Source organism: Hypanus sabinus, chromosome 2, assembly GCF_030144855.1.
Source record: "Hypanus sabinus isolate sHypSab1 chromosome 2, sHypSab1.hap1, whole genome shotgun sequence".
NCBI classification, from domain to species: domain Eukaryota; kingdom Metazoa; phylum Chordata; class Chondrichthyes; order Myliobatiformes; family Dasyatidae; genus Hypanus; species Hypanus sabinus.
Window position 1 is genome coordinate 122,633,912 of NC_082707.1, and position 19,582 is coordinate 122,653,493.

Sequence of the window (19,582 nt, forward strand, 5' to 3'; positions counted from 1 at the left end):
ACACGTTAAACATTTGGACATTTTTAACTTTCACATGTAAATGTTAGGATTAATTTTGTCATTGAGCTCTGTAGTGATAGATTAGTTAATTTTCATCTTCTTGCTCATGTTCTGCATCTGACTACAGATGTGACAACACAAGCCAATCTCAAATAATGATGTTCTGCACAATGATTGGAGGGAAAGCAAATCCTCATCAAAACTGGAAACTCATTTAGTTCAGGAAATTGCATTTAATGAATATTTGACCAAGGTGTTTACTCCAATAACCTGCATTTTTGGCTCCTCTTTCCTATAAGTTAGCCTGCTGCATGGATGCCTTAAATAGATGGATGCTTTAATAAATGCTGTAGCTTCAGGCTGTTCTGTGACTACACCTGGACTTTAGACTTTACTGTGTTTCATACCACGAGGTGCAACAGCATCAGGTTAAATTGCAATCCAGTAAATATAGCAGATTAAGCTGGCTGGTGGTGTAGTGGCATCCGCACTGGACTTTGCAGCGAGTGGTTCCGGTTTCGAATCCAGCCGGCTCCTTGCACGTTTTCCATCCGTGCTGGGTCGCATGTCGAGCTCGCACCTCAGCCCCATAAAAAACAGACAAACACGCTGAAGAAATGGCAAGCTTGCCATCTGATGCACCACAAGGTGTGGAAAGAAGCAATAACAACAACTATAGCAGGTTGAATGATAATTACAATTTCCTGTTTGTGCTTGGACAAGGGATGGATGTTGAAGTTTATGTCCTCAGGAGTTCAAGAGTTATCTGTTTGAATAGGAGTATCAAAAGCACTTCACTAGGGCAGTATCAATGCTGAGTTTTACAGGAATTTCCCAGATTGAGATTGATGGATTATTGTTGGATGAGGTACAGATCAGGAATGACTTAATTAAATAACAAAAAAGATTTGAGGAAGTGGATGATCAACTCTGTTCCAATTTCTTCCTATGCATCTATCATTGTGAGATGTACTCTGCATACCCAGGAGCATCTGGAGTAGCTTGGCAACCATTAGCTGTTGTGAAAATATGTCCTTTATTGTGGTAAGTTAATCGGCCACGTAAGCTGCCACGTGTGTATGGATAGTGAATGAATATGTAGGATTTCTTGAGGAATTGGGGAAAATAAAAGAAAATGGGATTATTGTAAATGGGCAATGACTGGTTTGTACAGCTATAGGGAGATTTCCTATGCTATAACGCTTTATGATTCTGAGTTTTTGACATCTCTTTGTCTATCACCAATGTTGCTGGAGTTGCCTTGCATCTCTGCAGTGGCTTCAATTTCTTTTGTTAAGTTAATAATGAATGTGCTTCATTAATCCTGAAAATATGGCCAGCATGTGCTTCCTTTGATTTTTCCTTTGAATTTTCTCTTACAGTTAAATCTGCAAAATTCACCAGAAGATTGGAGATAATGGTGATAAATAAGACCCTTCAAACGTCAGCCTCCTGTACCAACGTAGACAATTTCACTCACCACAATATTGAACTTATTACTGAGCACAACCTATGGATTCACTTTCAAGGACTCTACAATTCATGCTCTCTGTATTGTTTATTTAGTTATATATTATTATTATTCTTTGTTTTTCTTTGTATTTGCTATTTACAGTTTTTACACATTGGTTGGTATTTTTAGATTTTAATTGATTCTTCGTGTTTCTTTATTATACTATGAATGCCTGCAAGGAAATGAATCTTAGGGTAGTAGTTGGTGACATACAAGTACTTTGATAACAAATTTACTTTGAACTTTTAACTTCTACATCTAGACAACCATAGTTATTAATAATACTAATTAATAATATTAATTAGAATAGAGTTTTAGTAAAATGGGTAGTCTATGTGTTCACAAAAGCTTTGGAACCAAATATACTCTGGAAATGAAGATGACTCTATGGATAATCATTGTGCTCAATATTGCTGGTGTGATCAGAATAACAGGCCAGATGTCATTGGATTAAAGACAGGTGTAATGGAAGGCAGGCTTACTTGATTTGTAATGACTTGTACATATCATCTTGTGTTTTAAATTAGATTTGAAATCTTGACTGACCACCTGTACGTTTATGATTATCTTCCTGTGTTCACACGCTGTAAGGATTGTTAGATAAGCCCCGTCAAGTTGCAAGTATCAGAGGTTTCCCGGCACAGGAGGCGTAAGCTATTTATTTATTAATTATAAAGACAATTCATGTATAGCTTACTTCTCGAAGTAATTAGGCAAAGCTTTGTGGAAGTATCTTTTATTTCTGATTTCTGTGAATAAACTTGAAATCATAGAGTTGAGTTAGATAGCTTGAAAACAGGCCATTTACCCATTGTTTACTCTGGTCAACGTGCACGTCAGTATTAATCCAAACTACCAGCATTTGACCCATACCTTAATATCTAGGTGAATTAAGTGCTCATCTAGATACTTCTTAAACTTATTGGTAGCTTTGCAAAAAAAAAACCCACCAAAAGTAATTGTTTGTCTCTGATAGTTTTAGAACATAAGGTCGTAGATATAGGAGAAGAATTAGGCCAGTCGGCCCATCAAGTCTGCTCCTCCATTTGACCATGGCTGATGTATTTTCATTCTCAAACCTATTTTTCTGCTTTCTCTCTATAAACTTTGAAACCCTTATTAATCAAAAACTTATCAACCTCTACTTTAAATATATCCAATGACTTTGCCTCTGCAGTCATCTGTGGTAATGAATTCCACAGAATCATCACCCTCTGGATAAAGAAATTCCTCCTTATCTCTGTTGTAAGGAGATGCCCATCCATACTGAGGCTATGTCCCCTCTTCCTAGACTCTACCACTAATGGAAACATCCTCTCCACATCCACTATACCTCGGCCTTTCAGTATTTGGTATATTTCAATGAAATCTCCCCTCATTTTTCTAAACTCCAGAATGTACAGGTCCAGAGTCATCAAACACTCCTGAATGTTAATCTTTTCATACCTGGGGTCATTCCCATAAATGCCTTCTGTACCTGCCAGCACATCCTTTCTTAGATATGGGGCCCAAAACCTTTGACATTACTCCACATGTGGTCTGACCAATGCTTTATAAAGTGTCAGCATGATGTCCTTACTTTTATATTCTAGTCTTCTCAAAATGAAAGCTAACATTACATTTGTATTTCTTACTACCAACTCAACTTGCAAGTAAGTCTTTAGGAAATCCTGCATGAGGAATCCCAAGTCTTTTTGCACTTCCAATTTCTGAATTCACTCCCCATTTAGAAAATAGTCTATGCTTTTATTTTTCTACCAAGGTGCGTGGCCACATACTTCCCTACACTGTATTCCATCTGCAACTTCTTTGTCCTTCTTCTAATCTGATCAAGCCTTTCTGCGAACTCTGTTTCCTCAACACTACCTGTCCCTCCAGCCCTCTTTGTATCATCTGCAACCTTTTCCAAAATCATCAATTCCTTTATCCAGATCATTAACATTAAATTGAAAGGTAGTGGGCCCAACTGCTGCAGAATATCACTAGTCAATTGCAACCAAATAGCAAAAGCCCTTTTATTTACACACTTTGCCTTCTTCCAATCTTCTGTCCATGTTAGTATCTTTGCTGAAATGCCATGAGCTCACCTTGTTTAATTGCCTCGTGTGTGGTACCTTGTCAAAGGTCTTCTGAAAATCCAGGTAAAGAACATCTACTAACTCTTTTTTGTCTATCCTGCCTGTTACTTCCCCAAAGAATTCCAACAGATTTGTCAGGCAGGATATTCCCTTAAGAAAACCATGCTGACTTTAGTCTATTTTATCCTGTGCCTGCAAGTACCTGGATACCTCATCCCTTTCATCTCGCCAACTACTCAATTCAGGCTCAATCCAGTTTCTAATTTCCAGGTTTTTGCCTCCTGTCCATCTTAAAGAATGAAATGACATTTAGAATTTTCCAGTCCTCCTGATCCATTCCAGAACCTAGTGATTTTTGAAAGATCATTACTAACGTCTCCACAATCTCTTCGTTATCTCTCTCAGAATTCTGGGAGTGTAGTACATCTGGTCTAGGTGGTTTGTCTACCTTCAGAGCTTTCAGTACCTTCTACTTATTAATATACTTGCTTCTTCTCCCTGACATTTCTGGCAGCTGCTGGTGTCTTCCACAGTGCAAAATACTTATTTAGTTCGTGCAACATTGGTTTGTTCCTCATTACTACCTCTCCAGTGTCATTTTCCAGATGTCCAATGTTCACTCTTGTCTCTCATACTCTTTATATCTCTAAAAAAAGAATTGGTATCCTCTTTTATATTATTGCCTTCTGTTGGTTTTTAAAAGCTTTCCAATCCTCCCGCTCCTCATTAATGTTTTCTATTTTCTTTGCCCTCATTTTTACTTTTATGTTGTTTTTGACTTGCCTCATCAGCTACGTTTGTCTCATCCTCCCCTTAGAATGCTTCTACTGCAGGATGAACTGATCCCGTGTTTTCCAAATTACTCCCAGAAACTCCAGATATTGCTGCTGTGTCTTTATCCCTGCCCATGTCCCCTTCTAATCAACTTGGGGTAGCTCCTCTCTCACTCATCTGTAATTACATTTACTTAACTTCATCACAATTATGCTGTCAGCAGTTTGCAAGATGTAATTTAATTTTACTACATTCAGACAAAGAGAATTAGATTAGGAGCTGGAAGTTAGAAGAGTACAGCACAGGAGCAGGCCATTCAACCCACAATGTTGCGCTGAACCAGCTAGCAAATCAAAAACACCCAAACACTAATCCCTCCAACCTACACCATGCCCATATCTCTCCATCTTCCTTATATACATGTGCCCATCCAAATGTCTCTTTAAAGGCTCTAATGTAATTGTCTTTACCACCATACCAGGCAGTGCATTGGATGCATCCACGACTCTCTGAGTGATAAATTTACCCCTCATGTTCCCCTCGAGCCTACCCCAAGATTAATAGCTGGATGAAAAAGAGAAGTAGGATATGGTGATACAGTTAGATGAAAAAGGAAAATATTACGTGCAGCTTAGAACTGTTGGACTAAATAACTATGTCTATAATATAAATTGTAGGTAATTCTGATTGGAAAGCCAGTATTGCATAGACTAAATGCCACAACCCTCAAAGTAAAATCAGCATATCTACATCTATCATTAATCATTGACTCAGTTGGATTAAATAAAATTTAAAGGTGACAGATAGCTTCATTTGGTATTGTCTGCTGGCAATAAGATTGGATGTTGATATTCAGAACTCTACCTAAATATTATTTTATTAATATTCATTGTGACATGAATTCAGAAGTAGAGGAATTTAGATAATTTCATTAATAGTGAAATACCCTTGATGTTTTTCCTCCACCTTTCTTGTCTATTTTCGATGGTGGATAGGCTTTGGCTGTAAAGTTTTCATGTACAGACTCGAAGCTTATCCACCATTGAAATATTAATCGTACATTTATGAAAGACCTGTCTAAAATATACTTAGCTGAATTGAAAGATTAAATTTTATCCGATAAAAGGTTGGATTAACGGTAGACTTGTATGACCAAATGCTGTTTAGGTATGACCCTTCCCAAATCACCTATTTAACACCTATTGATCCAAGATAACTTGCATTTATATAAGTCCTTTCAACTTTCATAGCTGAAACACATTCAACCGATGATATATTTATGAAAACTTAGCTGTAGCTGCAACATCAAGAAATGCAGTGAACAATTTATAGAGAAACAGGTGTGCACACTAAAAGAAAATAAGGAGGGCAAAAAAGGACATGAGCTAAATTTGTCAGAGAAGATTAATCATATTTAGGAAAAGTGGTACCTGGAGAGGGAATAGGACCCCTCAGAGACCAAAGGGGATACCTTTGTGCAGAGCAGCTGGAGATGGGAGAAAAGCATGAAGGCTTGGGAACGAAGGAAATTTAATGGGGATGTTTTAAGGGTACTCTGCTTAACTATAGAGTAAGTACTAGATGTCTTAAAATGTTTGAAGGTAGACAGGGCCTGACCAGAAACAAATTATCCAAGAACTTGTGCCAAGGTCTGAGAAGACTCGAACATATCCACGATATTGTAAAGCGGGAGTGTGAGCAGCCTGATGTCCTGGTACAGAGGAAGGAAAAGGGAGGAGGTCCTAAAGAGAGAATTTAGAGAGCTAGGTTGGAAAGCTGAAAAGCAGGACCTCCAGGGTAGTAATCTCTGGACTGCTGCCTATTCACATGCCAGTGAGGGCAAGAATAGGAATGATTTCGCAGGTGAATGCATGGCTGAGGAACTGGTGCGGGGGCAGGGTTCGGATTTATGGGTCACTGGGATCTCTTCTGGGGAAGATATGGCCAGTACAAAAGTGATGGTTACATCTGAACCCAAGGGGGAACCAACATCCTTGTAGGCTGGTTTGATAGAGCTGCTGGGGAGGGTTTAATTAATTTGGCAGGAGCATGGGGACCAGTGTGATAGGGCTGGGGATAAGGATGTGCGTTTACTAGCAGAGGTAGTGTATAGTGAGGCTGTCAGGAGGGATGGGCAGATGACAAGGAAAAAATAAGTCACCTGCACCTGATGGTCTACTCTCCAGGTTTCTAAAAGAGGTTGCTAAAGAGATTGTGGAGGCATTAGTAATATTCTTTAAAGAAACAATGGATTCCAGCATGGCTCTGGAGGACTGGAAGATTGCAAATGTCACTCCACTCTTCAAGAAGGGAAGGAGGCAGAAGAAAAGAAATTATAGGCCAGATAGCTTGATCTCAGTGGTTGGGAAGATGTTGGAGTTGTTTGTTAAGGATGAAGTGTCTGGGTACTTGGAGGTATAGCCCAAAGTCAGCATGGTTTCCTCAAGGGAAAATCTTGCGTGACAAATCTGCTGGAATTCTTTCTGCTAAACAAGATAAGAGCCCAGATCATTATAGGAAAGATACTAGCATAGATAGAGCAATGGTTGATTGACAGGAGGCAAAGAGTGGGAATAAAGGGATCTTTTCAGATTGGCTGCCATTGACTAGTGGTGTTCCATAGAGGTCTGTGATGGGACTCCTTTTTTCTACATTATATGTCAAAGATTTTGATGACAAAATTGATGGCCTTGTGGCAAAGCTTGCAGACATTGCAAAGGTAGATGGAGGGGCAGGTAGTGTTGAGGAAGCAGAGAGGGTGCAGAAGAGTTTAGACAAATTAGAAGAATGGGCAAAGAGGTTGCAGATAGAATACAGTGCCAGGAAGTGCATAGTCATGCACTTTGGTAGAAGGAATAAAAGAATTGACTACTTTCTAAATGAGGAGAAAATTCAAAAATCCAAGGTGCAAAGAAATTTCAAAGTCCTCCTGCAAGATTTCCTAAAGGTTAATTTTCAGGTTAACTCAGTGGTGAGGGAGGCAAAAAGCAATTTTAACATTCTTTTCAAGAGGACTAGATAATAAAATCAAGGATGGGATGTTGTGTCTGTATGAAATGCTCGTGAGGCCTCACTTGGAGTACTATGCGCAGTTTTTGGTCCCTTATTTAATAAAGGATCTGCTGACATTGGAATGAGTTCAGAGGAGGTTCATGGGAATCCAAGAATGAACGAGTTATGATATGAGCAGTGATAGAAGACGCTGTGCCTGTAGTCACAGGGATTTAGAAGAACGACAGGGGGATCTCATTGAAAGCTATCGAATGTTAAAATGGCTAGATAAAGTGGATGTGAAGGCAATGTTTCCTTTGGTGGGGCAGTCTAGGACTAGACAGCACACCTCAAATAGAGGGACATCCATTTAGAACAGAGGTGAGAAGGAATTTCTTTAGCCAGAGGGTGGTGAACCTGTGGAATTTGCTGCCACAGGTGGCTGTAGGGGCTAAGTCACTGGATGCATTTACAGCAGAGGTTTATAGGTTCTTAATAAACCAGGGCATGAAAAGATATGGAGAGAAGACAGGAGAATGGGGTTGAGAGGGAAACGCATCAGCCTTGATGGGTCAAATGGTTTAATTATGTTCCTATGCCTTATGGTTTTAACACCATGGGAGGCTGGTTAACAAATTGCAGGAAGCGATATAACAGACGTTTAACATCGTAAACCAGTGAGTTGCTTATTATGTCTCCCCCCCCTCGCTGTGAAATGGAGACACCTCTTTCTCCTTCATTAGGGAGAAAGAGCACCTGTGGCATGTCAAATAACAGGTGAACGCGTAGTCTTTGGAGTACTGCAAGTCTGTGACTTTGTTGTTGCTTTGCTCATGCTTTAGTGCTCAGTGGTGGGTGCCGATGATTTTTTTTGCCAGTGGGGGGAGGGGGGGTCATTGTTAGCTGCCGCTTAGGCGCGGGTGGGAGGGGAGCTGGGGAGGACTTTGCAGTTCTAACATTTAACTGTCATTCATTCTTTGGGGTCACTGCTCTGTTTTCCTGGATGTTTCAAAGGAAAAGCATTTCAGGATGTATATTGTATACATTTCTCTGACATTAAATGTACCTTTGATACCTTTTGAAACATATATTTGGAAAGGTAGAGCTAGACTGAACTATAAGTATAATTATAATAGATGAGTTAATAAGCTGAGTTAGTAGGCCAGAGAAAGGCAAATGAAGTTTAATTCAGATGAGTGTGAGATTTTGCATTTTGGGAATTCAATCAAGGTAGGACTTTCACAGTAAACAGTAGAGCTTTGAAAAGTGATATAGAACCAAGGGATTTTGGTGCTCAGGTATATGGTTCCTTGAAAGTGTAGTCACAGGGTGGTGAAGAAGGCTTTTAGCACACTGCCCTTCACCACTCAGGGCACTGAGTAAAGAAACTGGGAGGTTAGCTAGCAGTAGCACAAGACGCTGGTGAAGCAGTACTTGGGATTATTGTGTTCCGTTTTTGCCACTCTGCTATAGGAAATGTGTTATTAAACTGAAGAGTGCAGGAAAAGATTTACAACGATGTATCTGTTGCTGGATGGAAAGTGTACAAAGTCATGAGGAGCATTGATAAGGTGAACACACTCAGTCTTTTCCCCAGAGTTGCAGAATCAAGAACTAGAGGGCACAGAGTTAAGGTGAGTGGAAAGATTTATTAGGAACCTGAGGGGAAACTTTTTAATACAGAGGGTGGTACCTATATGAAATGAGCTGCCAGGAATGTATGAGGCAGGTACAATTACAACTTTGGATAGGCACATGGATAAAAAAAGGTTGAGAATGATATGGTTAAACATGGGCAAGGTGGGACAATTTTGGACGGGTATTTTGGTCAGCACAGATGAGTTGGTCTGAAGGGTCCCTTTCTGTGCAGCATGACTCTGTAACTGTTTTTATTATTGGGAATAGTGGCATGGTCATATGATATTGGTTGAAGTATTGACCAGGAACCCTTTTCCTGTAGTGTTATGACATATTCTAATTTCACCTGAAAGGGCTAATGGGGTCTTGGAGAACCTCAATAGCATTTCATCGAAGAGGTGGAACATACAGTACTCTCTTAGCATAACAAGGCTACAGTAGGCTGGATTAGAGCTTGAGCCCAAAATCTTTTTACTTCGAGGAACAGGATTATATATGATATATGACATTGGAACATACCACTCAGCCCAGCCATGCTTGTATTTATGTTCCACTTGCGTAATCTTTAAGATATAACACAGTTTTTTGTTTAAAACAGCATTGTTACACTGTTTATTTCTCTGTTGGAAGAGTTGACTTCTTGAGCCTCAGATTTCTTATTAAACACTCAAATTTCCCCTCATTATTCCAATTATGATAAGTCCACATTGTTTGTCAAACAAATATCTTTTATTTCATCTTAAGCAATTCAACTCAGTTTCTACCTTTCTCTGTGAGAAGACATATGAATAGTCAAAAATGATTTAATGTAACCTTGCATTTGAGTGACTGTTGGGGGAGTGAGTGCCTCTTTGCAGACACTAGCTGCTGTTAGCTCAGCAATGATGGGGATGGACTGACAATGTACTCCAAGCACAAGAAAGAGACTTAGACAAGTGCACCCACTGTGCTTGAAATTGAGTAACTCCTTTTGTCACTTTTCTTCTTCCACCAGTAACTTCAGATTAGCAATATGCTTCATAAACCCCAGTGGCTCATGACTGTTTATTAACAAATCATGGCTGGCTTCTTTGTCAACTTAATCTGGTTATCCAAAGGTATTTCCTCAACCCCATTAAATGAACAGTGCTGGAATTCACACAGGCAATTAGATGAGATGTGACTTAGTCTATCAACCTATAAAAAGTCCAATGGAAGAACATAATCTTGTGATTAAAATGGATGAAGTGCACATTTAAACCTTTCCATTATGTTATTTTAAAGCAATACATAATTTATGGACAGTGTGTCTGTTTCTGTTCTGCATGACTGTGGATTTTATGGCAACAATTGCTTGTGATTTAACCTACAGTCAATTTTTAACGAGTCTTTTCAGTGTTGCACTGGACATTAGCTTCCACCAATGGCTTACATCAAAAAACTGAGTGGATTTCTCAGGAGTTGCAGATTTTGGGATTAAATTAACAATCATGAGTTGGAAGAGTGAAAGAGATGAAGGCAACAACATAATGCTCATCTACCTGCACAGAAAGAGGTAACAATTCAAGGCCAATCCGTCAGAGACACAGCAAGGTTAATTCACCTCCTTTCCTTTACCTTCCCAGATGTCTTCTGTTAAAATTTGGCAGAAATGTAATTTCTGAAATCGCTTACTCTGTGTCTGAAAATACAGTTAGTTCTCAAAATATGTTTGTAAAATGGCTGCCATCATAATAAACACATTCATTTCAGATGTTAGAAATCTGGACATTAAAGTCTTGGTATTGAGAATGACAAATCCAATGAATCATTGACTATGGAATAAAAACACTTAGTTGCGACTTCTTTTGGTGGCTTCAATTTCCAGGGCAAGAATATTCTTTTGAAGAGTTGTTCTGTAACCATCCCAAAGCTGTCGTCAAACTCTCCTTGTCATACCTGAGTTATAGCAAGAGGCCAGCAATAGGAAACCAATAGGAAAAAGAGAAAATTGAGAGTAGTGTGAGCACAGATTGCTATTAGCCCATCCATGGATTCTTATTGGATATGGAGCAGTCATTGCCACCCAGAGTCTGGAAGTATTTCTTTCCCATTGTTACTCTTCCTGGACTGCTTTTGGAAACGACCTGCTTCCCAGTTGATAGTTGACTTGCTTGCTGTCATGTGTCCACTATTTCTCCGGTTGGGGTTTGGTCATGTGGGACAGCTTGTGTATTGTGGATGCTCTGACTGTGAGGGATGGAATTCTGCTGGAGCTCTAGGGCTATTGCATTCTCTGGGAAATTCTTGACCTGTTTCTGATACTCTATAAAAGAGCAAGTCTTGGTGGCTATTGCGATGATGTTCTTACCAATAAATATCGTCGAAACCCGACTGTCTCGGAACAGTAACATGTTAATTGATCGGATGAATATCGTCACTATGTTGATGGTTACCAAGCTTAACACAGGATATAGCATCATCTTCTGAGGGGCTATGTGCTCACCTTGCATGCTGATCTCACTGAGAGACACACATGGCAGAATGAGCAAGAGAATGTAACAGTAGAAAAACATGAGGCCCTCTGCCCACATGGGAAGGCCGGACTTATGTGGTTCCCAGAGATTGGCTTGGATGTCCAAAATATCCAACAAATCCAGGGCTACCCAGAACAGACGTCCTCTTAGATCCTCTTTCTTCCTGAAAGTCCTGACGTAGTCCATGCTGTCTAAGGCGATCAAGATGAGGTACAGCCCAGGCACACAGATAGAAAGCAGTAAGGTCAGTGCCTTTCGTGCGACTATGTCTGTGTTCTTTTTCTCAGCCTTGTAGTTCTGAAAAATAAAGTAGAGCTTAATCTCCAGGACGAATATGTACAGAAACCAGAGGATCATGGCGTATCCACGCTTGGCGGTCTTCACCTCAGCTCCGACCCAGACTGCCACATACCGCAACACAATGAGGAAGCAGATGTCTCCAACCAGCACAATGATACAGACCCCAATCTTCCGAGGCCCCTGGTTCTGCTCCACCAGGTAGGCGTCCATGAAGGCCATGCTACTCATGATGACGATGGTGGAGAGGCACACATGGCGCCTGTCGGGTGGAGGAAGGACCATGTTAGTGGTCGTGGAGCACCTTTCAGCCAGTACTGCAGGACTAAAGGAATATCTCCACGTAGCTGAAGAATACAAAAGGTCAAACACACTGCTAAACTAAAGATAAAGTAGCCAAAGATGATTGCTCCTATTATTTTGATCTGCTGATCGAAAATATAGTTAGCTATTCCCTCCAGTACTCCAGCGATAGATCTAAGGCTTGGTCAATTCCTGCTGGTAATCTCTTCCCATCCGTGCTCTTATGATTGGTATATTGACGCTTGAGATGTTTTGTGCTTTTTTAATGGCAATGACGTAACTCTTCATCAGATGGAGAGCAACCAACATATCTCTGGAAATCATGGATTCCTGAGAAAACATGACATGCCTGAGGTATGGACTCTTGACTAATGGACAAAGAGTTCAAAGGTTGAAGGAGTGCCAACAATAGTGTAACAGGTGGGGTCAGCCTGAGATGTGAATGCATTGTCAATCAATTGCAAGTCTTCTTCTGGATGGACCAGATTGCAGTGGTATATTCATCAGCTGCTTTCCATGGACTAAAACTGATGTTGTCATTCTCCACATGATCCATTATATTCTTTCAGAGCACTGACCTTCTCCTGGGAATCCTGATGTTGGTTTTCTCTTTGGATCCATGAAACCAAGGAGAAATATGGCTGGGGGTGGGTAGAGAGAGAGAGAAAAAAAAAGGGAAGAGGCACATTAGAGATGAAAGGTCACAATCATGCAACTTTGTGCTGCCGGCTGCTTATTGATCAACTACAAACTGATGTATATTGGAAAAAAGTCAGAATAATCTTTTGAAAATAAAATACTTATGAGCTTATAGGTTTCAAATGGTAAACAATTTCTTTTCTTCGGCATGCGGCACTTGCAAAGGTTCACCAGATGAGCAGCTTAATGCCTGACCAAGGAATCTTGCAAAGACACATGAGGTGGCTTCAGCTCTTGATGTTGTTCTTCAGAGATTTACCAATAATGAAACTGTGAAACATGGTGTGCAACCAGAGGGCCAACTATATCATTAACTCCAGAAGTAGGACCAGCCAGATCTGCCATCAGAAAAAGCAATACTAACCATATCTCATGGAAAACAAGTGGAAATAAGGAAGTAAATCTCATGCTAGCTAATTGACTTGTCTACATGAGGAATTTCTTGGGCCCTGGCTTGGAACCCTTGGGTGGGAACTATCAATCTGGCTTCCAATTTATGACCACTAGTCTTTGCCATAGGCTGCCAAGCTACATTAGCTCGACTATGGAATATTAGACATTTCTCTGGCTCTAAAAGCTTGCAGCGGGACCCTGACCAGCTGGAATAATGGCCTGAAAAACAGCAAATGGGACTTAATGCAAGTAAGAAGTGTTGCATTTCAGTGGGGGGGGGGGTGCATACGAGAGTGGAGCTTACAAGGTGAGTAATAGGGCACTGCAGAGTGTGGTGGGACAAAGGGATCTTGGAATATAGATCCATAATTCCATAATACAGTGACATCACAGGTAGTAGCATCATAAATTAAAGCACTGAGTGCAGGAATTAGGATGTTGTATTGAAGTTGTAAAAGATGCTGGTGAGGTCTAATTTGGAGTATTGTGTGTAGTTTTAGTCACCTACCTAAGGGAAAGACATCAACAAGACTGAGAGTGTAGAGAACAATTAGAAGCATATTGCCAGGACTAGAGGATCTGAGATATAGGAAAAAGTTGAACAGTTTAGGACTTTATTCCTAGTCCGTAAGAGAATGAGGGTAAATTTGATAGAGGCATACAAAATTTTGAAGGGTAAATGCAAGCAGGTTTTTTCCACTGAGGTTGAGTGAGACTAGAATTAGAGATCATTGGTTAAGGGTGAAAAGTGAAATGTTTAAGGGGAACATGAGGGGGATCTTTTTCACTCAGAGGGTGGGGAGACTGTAGAATGAGGTGTTAGTGGGAGTGGTAGACAGAGATATGATCTCAGTATTTAAGAGGCACCTGAGATATTGAATGTTGCCATCACCAAAGAAGAAACAGCCCACCCAAATGCATTTCAAATCTCAGTCGGGGGCTTCATTCACGCTTGCTTGAAGAAATCTTTACCCAGTTATCATCAGCATATAACATGCAGCACCAGGGTTTGCAACACACTCGACCACTGCTATATTATATTAAGGAATGCCTACCTTTCCATGCCGAGACTGCATTTCAGAAAATCTGATCACTTGGCTGCCCTACCTACACACGAGCAGAAACTAAACAGCAAGGCTCTGGAGATAAGGACAACAACGTGACAGTTCCAGACCAGACTTGAATCTCTGAAGGATGTTCGATAGCTGTGGAAGGGCTTGACTACTATAACCTCTTACAAAGTGAAACCAAGCGACATAGATGACTACAAGATTTTGCTCCCAGATAAACCTAAGGCTTCCTATGCTTGCTTTGACCACCAAAAGAAGGAGGAAACTTCACAAACTCCCACAGCCGCAGATGCACCCTGTAATTTCAGTTTGTGAAGCAGACATGAGAGCATCCATCAGGAGGGTGAGCCCATAGAACGTATCTGGCCCAGATGGGGTACGTGACTGATTACTAAAGGCCTGCGTTGATCAACTGGCTGGAATGCTCCCCGATACCTGAAATCTCTCACTTCAGTAGTCTGAGGTACCCAAATGCTTCAAGCAGGCTTCAATTATACTCGTACCTAAGAAGAATGTGGTAACCTGCCTCAATAGCTATCATCCAGTAGTACCTACATCCATTTTGACAAAGTGCTTTGAGAGTTTGATGATGAAACATATCAACTCCTGAGAAGCAACTTGGATCCACTCCACTTTGCCTACCGGCACAAGAGGTCCACTGCAGATGACATTTCATTGGCACTTCACTCAACCATGGAATATCTGCACAGCAAAGGTGCATACATCCTGATGCTCTTTATCAACTACAGCTTGGAATTCAATACCATCATCACCTCAGAACTAATCAATAAGCTTCAAGGCCTCAATAACTCCCTGTGCAATTGAATCCTCAATTTCCTCTTTGCAGAATCCAATCATTTCGGATTGGCAACAACATCTCCTCCACAATCCCCATCAGTACAGGTGTACCACAAGGCTGTGTGCTTTGCACCCGGTCTACTTACTTTGACTGTGAAGCAAAGCACAGCTCCAATGCCATATTTAAGTTTGTCAAAGACATCACTGTTGTTGGCTGAATAAAAGGTGGTGATGAATCAGCATATGTAAAGGAAATTGAACATCTGGCTGAGTGGTGTCATAACAACAACCTCTCAATCAATGTCAGCAAGACCAAGGAGCTGATTATTGACTTCAGGAGGAGGAAACCAGAGGTCCTTGAGCCAGTCCTCACAAGGGGATCAGAGATTGAGGGGGTCAGCAATGTTAAAATCCTCAGTGTTGTTATTTCAGAGAGCCTGTCCTGGACCCAACACATAAGTGTAATTACAAAGAAAGCACAGCAGTGCGTCTACTTTCTTAGAAGTTTGTGAAGATTCATCAAGACATCTGAAATTTTGACTAACACCTATAGATCTGTGGTGGACTGACTGGTTGCAAACACCAATGCCTTTGAATGGAATATCCTACAAAAAGTGGTGGATATGGCCCAGTCCATCATGGGTAAAACCCTCCCCACCATTGAGCACATCCACATGGAGAGCCTTTGTAGGAAAGCCACATCGATCATCAACGACCCCCACCATCCAAGCAATGGTCTCTTCTCACTGCTGCCGTTGAGAAGAAGGCACAGGAGCATCAGGACCCACACCACCAGGTTCAGGAACAGTTACAATCCTCAACCATCAGGCTCTTGAACCAGTGGGGATAATTTCACTCAACTTCACTCGCCTCATCACTGAACTGTTGCCACAACCAATGGACTCATTTTCAAGGATTCTTTATCTCATGATCTCAATATTTATTATTTAGCTATTTTTTGTTATTTATTTTTTGACTTTTGTGTTTGCACAGTGTGTTGTCTTTTCCAAATTGGTTGTTTGTCCATTCTGTTGGGTGCAGTCTTTCACTGATACACAGTAGATCTAAGAAATATAATAGTATGTCTGCAGGAAAACAAATCTCAGACTTGCTTTTATTTTGAACTTTGAACTATAATTTCCTGGCTTACTCTTATAACCTTCCTTAAACAATGGAACAGCATGAGCTATCCTCCAATCCTCCAGCACCACACAGGTGGATAAGGATGTTCTAAGTATCCATGCAATTTCTGCACTAACCCCAAGACAGTAAACACCTCCTCCTCTGTGATCTGTATACAGTCTACAACTTCACAGCTGTTTTGCCTTACTTCTATAGACTCTGTGCCCTGAGTAAATACAGAGGCAGGAAAATCCAATTAAGATCTCCCTCATTTCTTTCAGATCCATGCACAGACGACCACTCTGATCTTCAAAAGGATCAATTTTGTCCCTTGCTATCCTTTTGCCCCTAATATACCTGTAGGAGCCTTTGGAATGCTAAAGCAAACTCATTCATTCTTTTAGCCCTCTTGATTTCCTTCTTATATGTTATCTTGCATTTCCTAATCTCATCAAGTACTTCATTTGCTTCTTCCTGCCTATACCTGCTATGCATCTCTTTCTTTTTCTTCATCATGGCCTCAAAATCTTTTTAAAAACCAGGGTTCCCTAAACTGGTTTTCCTTGTCTTTTATAGGAGGATACTCTGTGCTCTCAAAATTTCACTTTTGAAGACCTCCCACTTACCAAATACAGCTTTGCCGGAAAGCAACCTGTCCCTCTCCCAATCCGCATTTGACAGTTCCTTTCTGATACCTTCAAAATAGGCTCTTCACCAATTCAGAATCTCAACCTGAGGGCTAGACCTATCCTTTTCCACAATTATCTTGAAACTAATGTCATTATGATCACTAGATACAAACAGTTTCCCTATACAACCTTTGTCACTTACCCTGTCTCATTCCCTAATTGCAGATATAGTATCACACTCTCTCTAGCTGGGACCTCTATGTACTAATTAAGGAAACTTCCATGAACACATTTGACAAACTCTATTCCATCCAGCCCTTTTACAGTATTGGAGTCCCAGTCAACGTGTGCAAAGTTAAAATCACCTACAATCACAGCATTATGCTTCTTGCAACAGTCTGAGATCTCTCTACAAATTTGCTCCTCTAAATCTTGGGACTGTTGGGTGGTCTGTAATATAATTCCAATAATGCGGTCATCCCTTTCTTCTTCTTCAGTTCCATTCATATAGCCTCAGTAAACAAGCTCTCCAGTCCGTTCTGTCTGAGCACTGCCATGACATTTTCCCTGACTGGTAATACCATCCCTCCCATTCTATCACATTTAAAACAACGGAACAGTGAAACATCCAGCTGCCTCTCCTCCCCTAGCTGTAACTGAGCCTCACTAATGGTGACAGTCATAATTCCACGTATTATCCATGCCCTAAGCTCATCTGCATTTCCTACAATACCCCTTGCATTGAAATATACACAACTCAGAACATTAAGCCTCCATGCTCAATCTTTTGAATCCTGGCTTTGTGTAAGACCATACAACACAGGAACAGACTTAGGCCATTGGGCACATTGAGTCTGCTCTACCATTCCATCAAGGCCAAGTTATCACCTTCTCAACCCCATTCTCCTGCCTTCTTCACATAACCTTTTATACCTTTATTAATCAAGAACCATGTTTAAACTGTATCATCTTCCTATTTCTATCCTCAGTAGTATGTGACATTGGCAGCAATTCTGAGATCACAACCCTGGAGGTCCTGTCCTTTAACTTAGTACCTAACACCCTGAACTCACTTTACAAGACCTTGTTCCCCTTCCTACCCATGTCATTGGTACTGACATGGATCGTGACTTCTGGCTGTTCACCCTTCCACTTAAGAATGCTGAGAACTCGAATTGAGATGACCCTGGTATCTGGGAGGCAACGTACCATCTGAGAATCTCGGTCTTGTCCACAGAAACTCCTGTCTGTTCCCATAACAACAAATCCTCTTTCACTACAGCTTGCCTCTTCTCTCCCCTTCCCTTCTGAACCACAGGGATGCTGTGGCCTTCCTCTGCTAGGTCATCCTCCCCAACAGTATCCAAAGTTGGACAACTGTTGAGTGGAACAGCCACAGGGGTACTTTGCACTGCCTGCCTATCCCCTTTCCCACTCCTGACAGTCACTCATTTACCTGTGTCCTGCACCTTTGGTGTATCTACCTTTCTGTATGTCCTGTCGATGAATCCCTCAGCGTTCCGAATGATCCGGAGTTCATCCAGTTCCAGCTCTAGTTCCTCACCATGTCCTGAAAAGCTGCAGCTGGATGCACTTCTATCAGGGGTATAATCAGGGATATTGCAGATCTCCCTGCCTTCCCACATCTCACAAGAGAACATTCCACTATCCTGCCAGGTATTCCCACTGCTCTGACTAGGCAATAAGAAAGGAAGAAAAATTAAGTGAGAAAAATACCTACAGCCATTGCCTCTATGAGCCATGGCCTGTACTCCCGACTCTCACAATGACTGCTCCGCTTAAACCTAATTTATTTTTATCAACCCTTGCCAGTATCTAATTATCCACAATCCAACACCTCCTCAGGAACTGTGGCGTGCAGAATGTCCTGACTGTCCTGCTCACTTCTTTTGAATTCTCTCTCCCGCTACACAATCCAACATCTCCTCAGGAACTGTGGTACGCACAGTTTAACCATCTTACTCTCTATTCACCTGGTCTTCAGCCAGTTTATAAACCATCTCAGTAAGCAGCCTTCAGTTTTGCAACCTTCAACTTCAGCTAACAGTACCTTTAGTGGGGCTTTATGTCATGCCCTTTGGAGGGCCATACGAAATCATACTTAGGCAATCTTCTGGCACTATGTCACGGATTATAGTGCTGCTGCCTCCGAGCTCCAATGACCCGATTTCAATCATGACCGTGAGTACTATCTATGTGGAGTTTACATGTTTTTCATGTGTCAACACAATATTATCCTCTGGGTTCTTTGGTTTCTACCCGAATCCCAAAGATGTGCTGGCTGATAAGTTGACTGCCAATTGAAAATTGCCCTGAGTGTGAAGATGAGTGGGAGCGATGAATAAGAACATGAGGTGAATGAAATGTGATTGAGTCGCATTCCCGTAAATGGGTGTCTAATGTTTAGTATGCTGAATGACTGAGCTGAATGGAGGGAGGAAAGCAGTCAAGACAGATTACAGAATGGTAGCTCATTGTCAGTGCAAAGAAACATAGTGTTCCCCAGATTTCTTACTGGCAGCTCTAAGCATATTTTCAGACCAAGTGTTAATAAGTTCCTGTTTTATGGAACAATTCTGGTTCAATAGCTAAAGTGAATTAAACTGCTGTTGAAAAAGGTACCATGGGGATTCAATTATTAGCCAGTCATCAGTCACTGATTAAAAGCTGCTTCTCTGCTGAATGACTCTCTGACTCTCTGACCTCATCAAAATAGCCAATCAATTTTGACAAGTATGACCTGCCCTTTACGGATCTATGC

The 19,582-nt window shown here is 41.0% G+C and overlaps 1 protein-coding gene and 1 long non-coding RNA gene across 8 annotated transcripts in view; one reads left to right on the plus strand and one right to left on the minus strand.

Moving 5' to 3' along the window:
• The window catches only part of tmem121aa (transmembrane protein 121Aa), a 136,002-nt gene that overhangs the window by 50,570 nt on the left and 65,850 nt on the right, over positions 1–19,582 (minus strand). For 6 of the 7 annotated variants that reach the window (XM_059953922.1, XM_059953931.1, XM_059953939.1 and 3 more), the window contains one exon: positions 8,323–12,730. In XM_059953922.1, coding sequence (XP_059809905.1) covers positions 11,133–12,071 — 939 coding nt within the window. In that variant the 5' untranslated portion in view covers positions 12,072–12,730 and the 3' untranslated portion in view covers positions 8,323–11,132. Of the gene's footprint in view, positions 1–8,322; positions 12,731–19,582 lie in introns of those variants that run through there. The other variant, XR_009508555.1, reaches the window with a different exon arrangement.
• On the plus strand, positions 475–2,058 carry LOC132405369 (uncharacterized). Its single transcript, XR_009515837.1, has 2 exons — positions 475–682; positions 1,383–2,058. It is a non-coding gene; the product is annotated as an uncharacterized LOC132405369 (long non-coding RNA).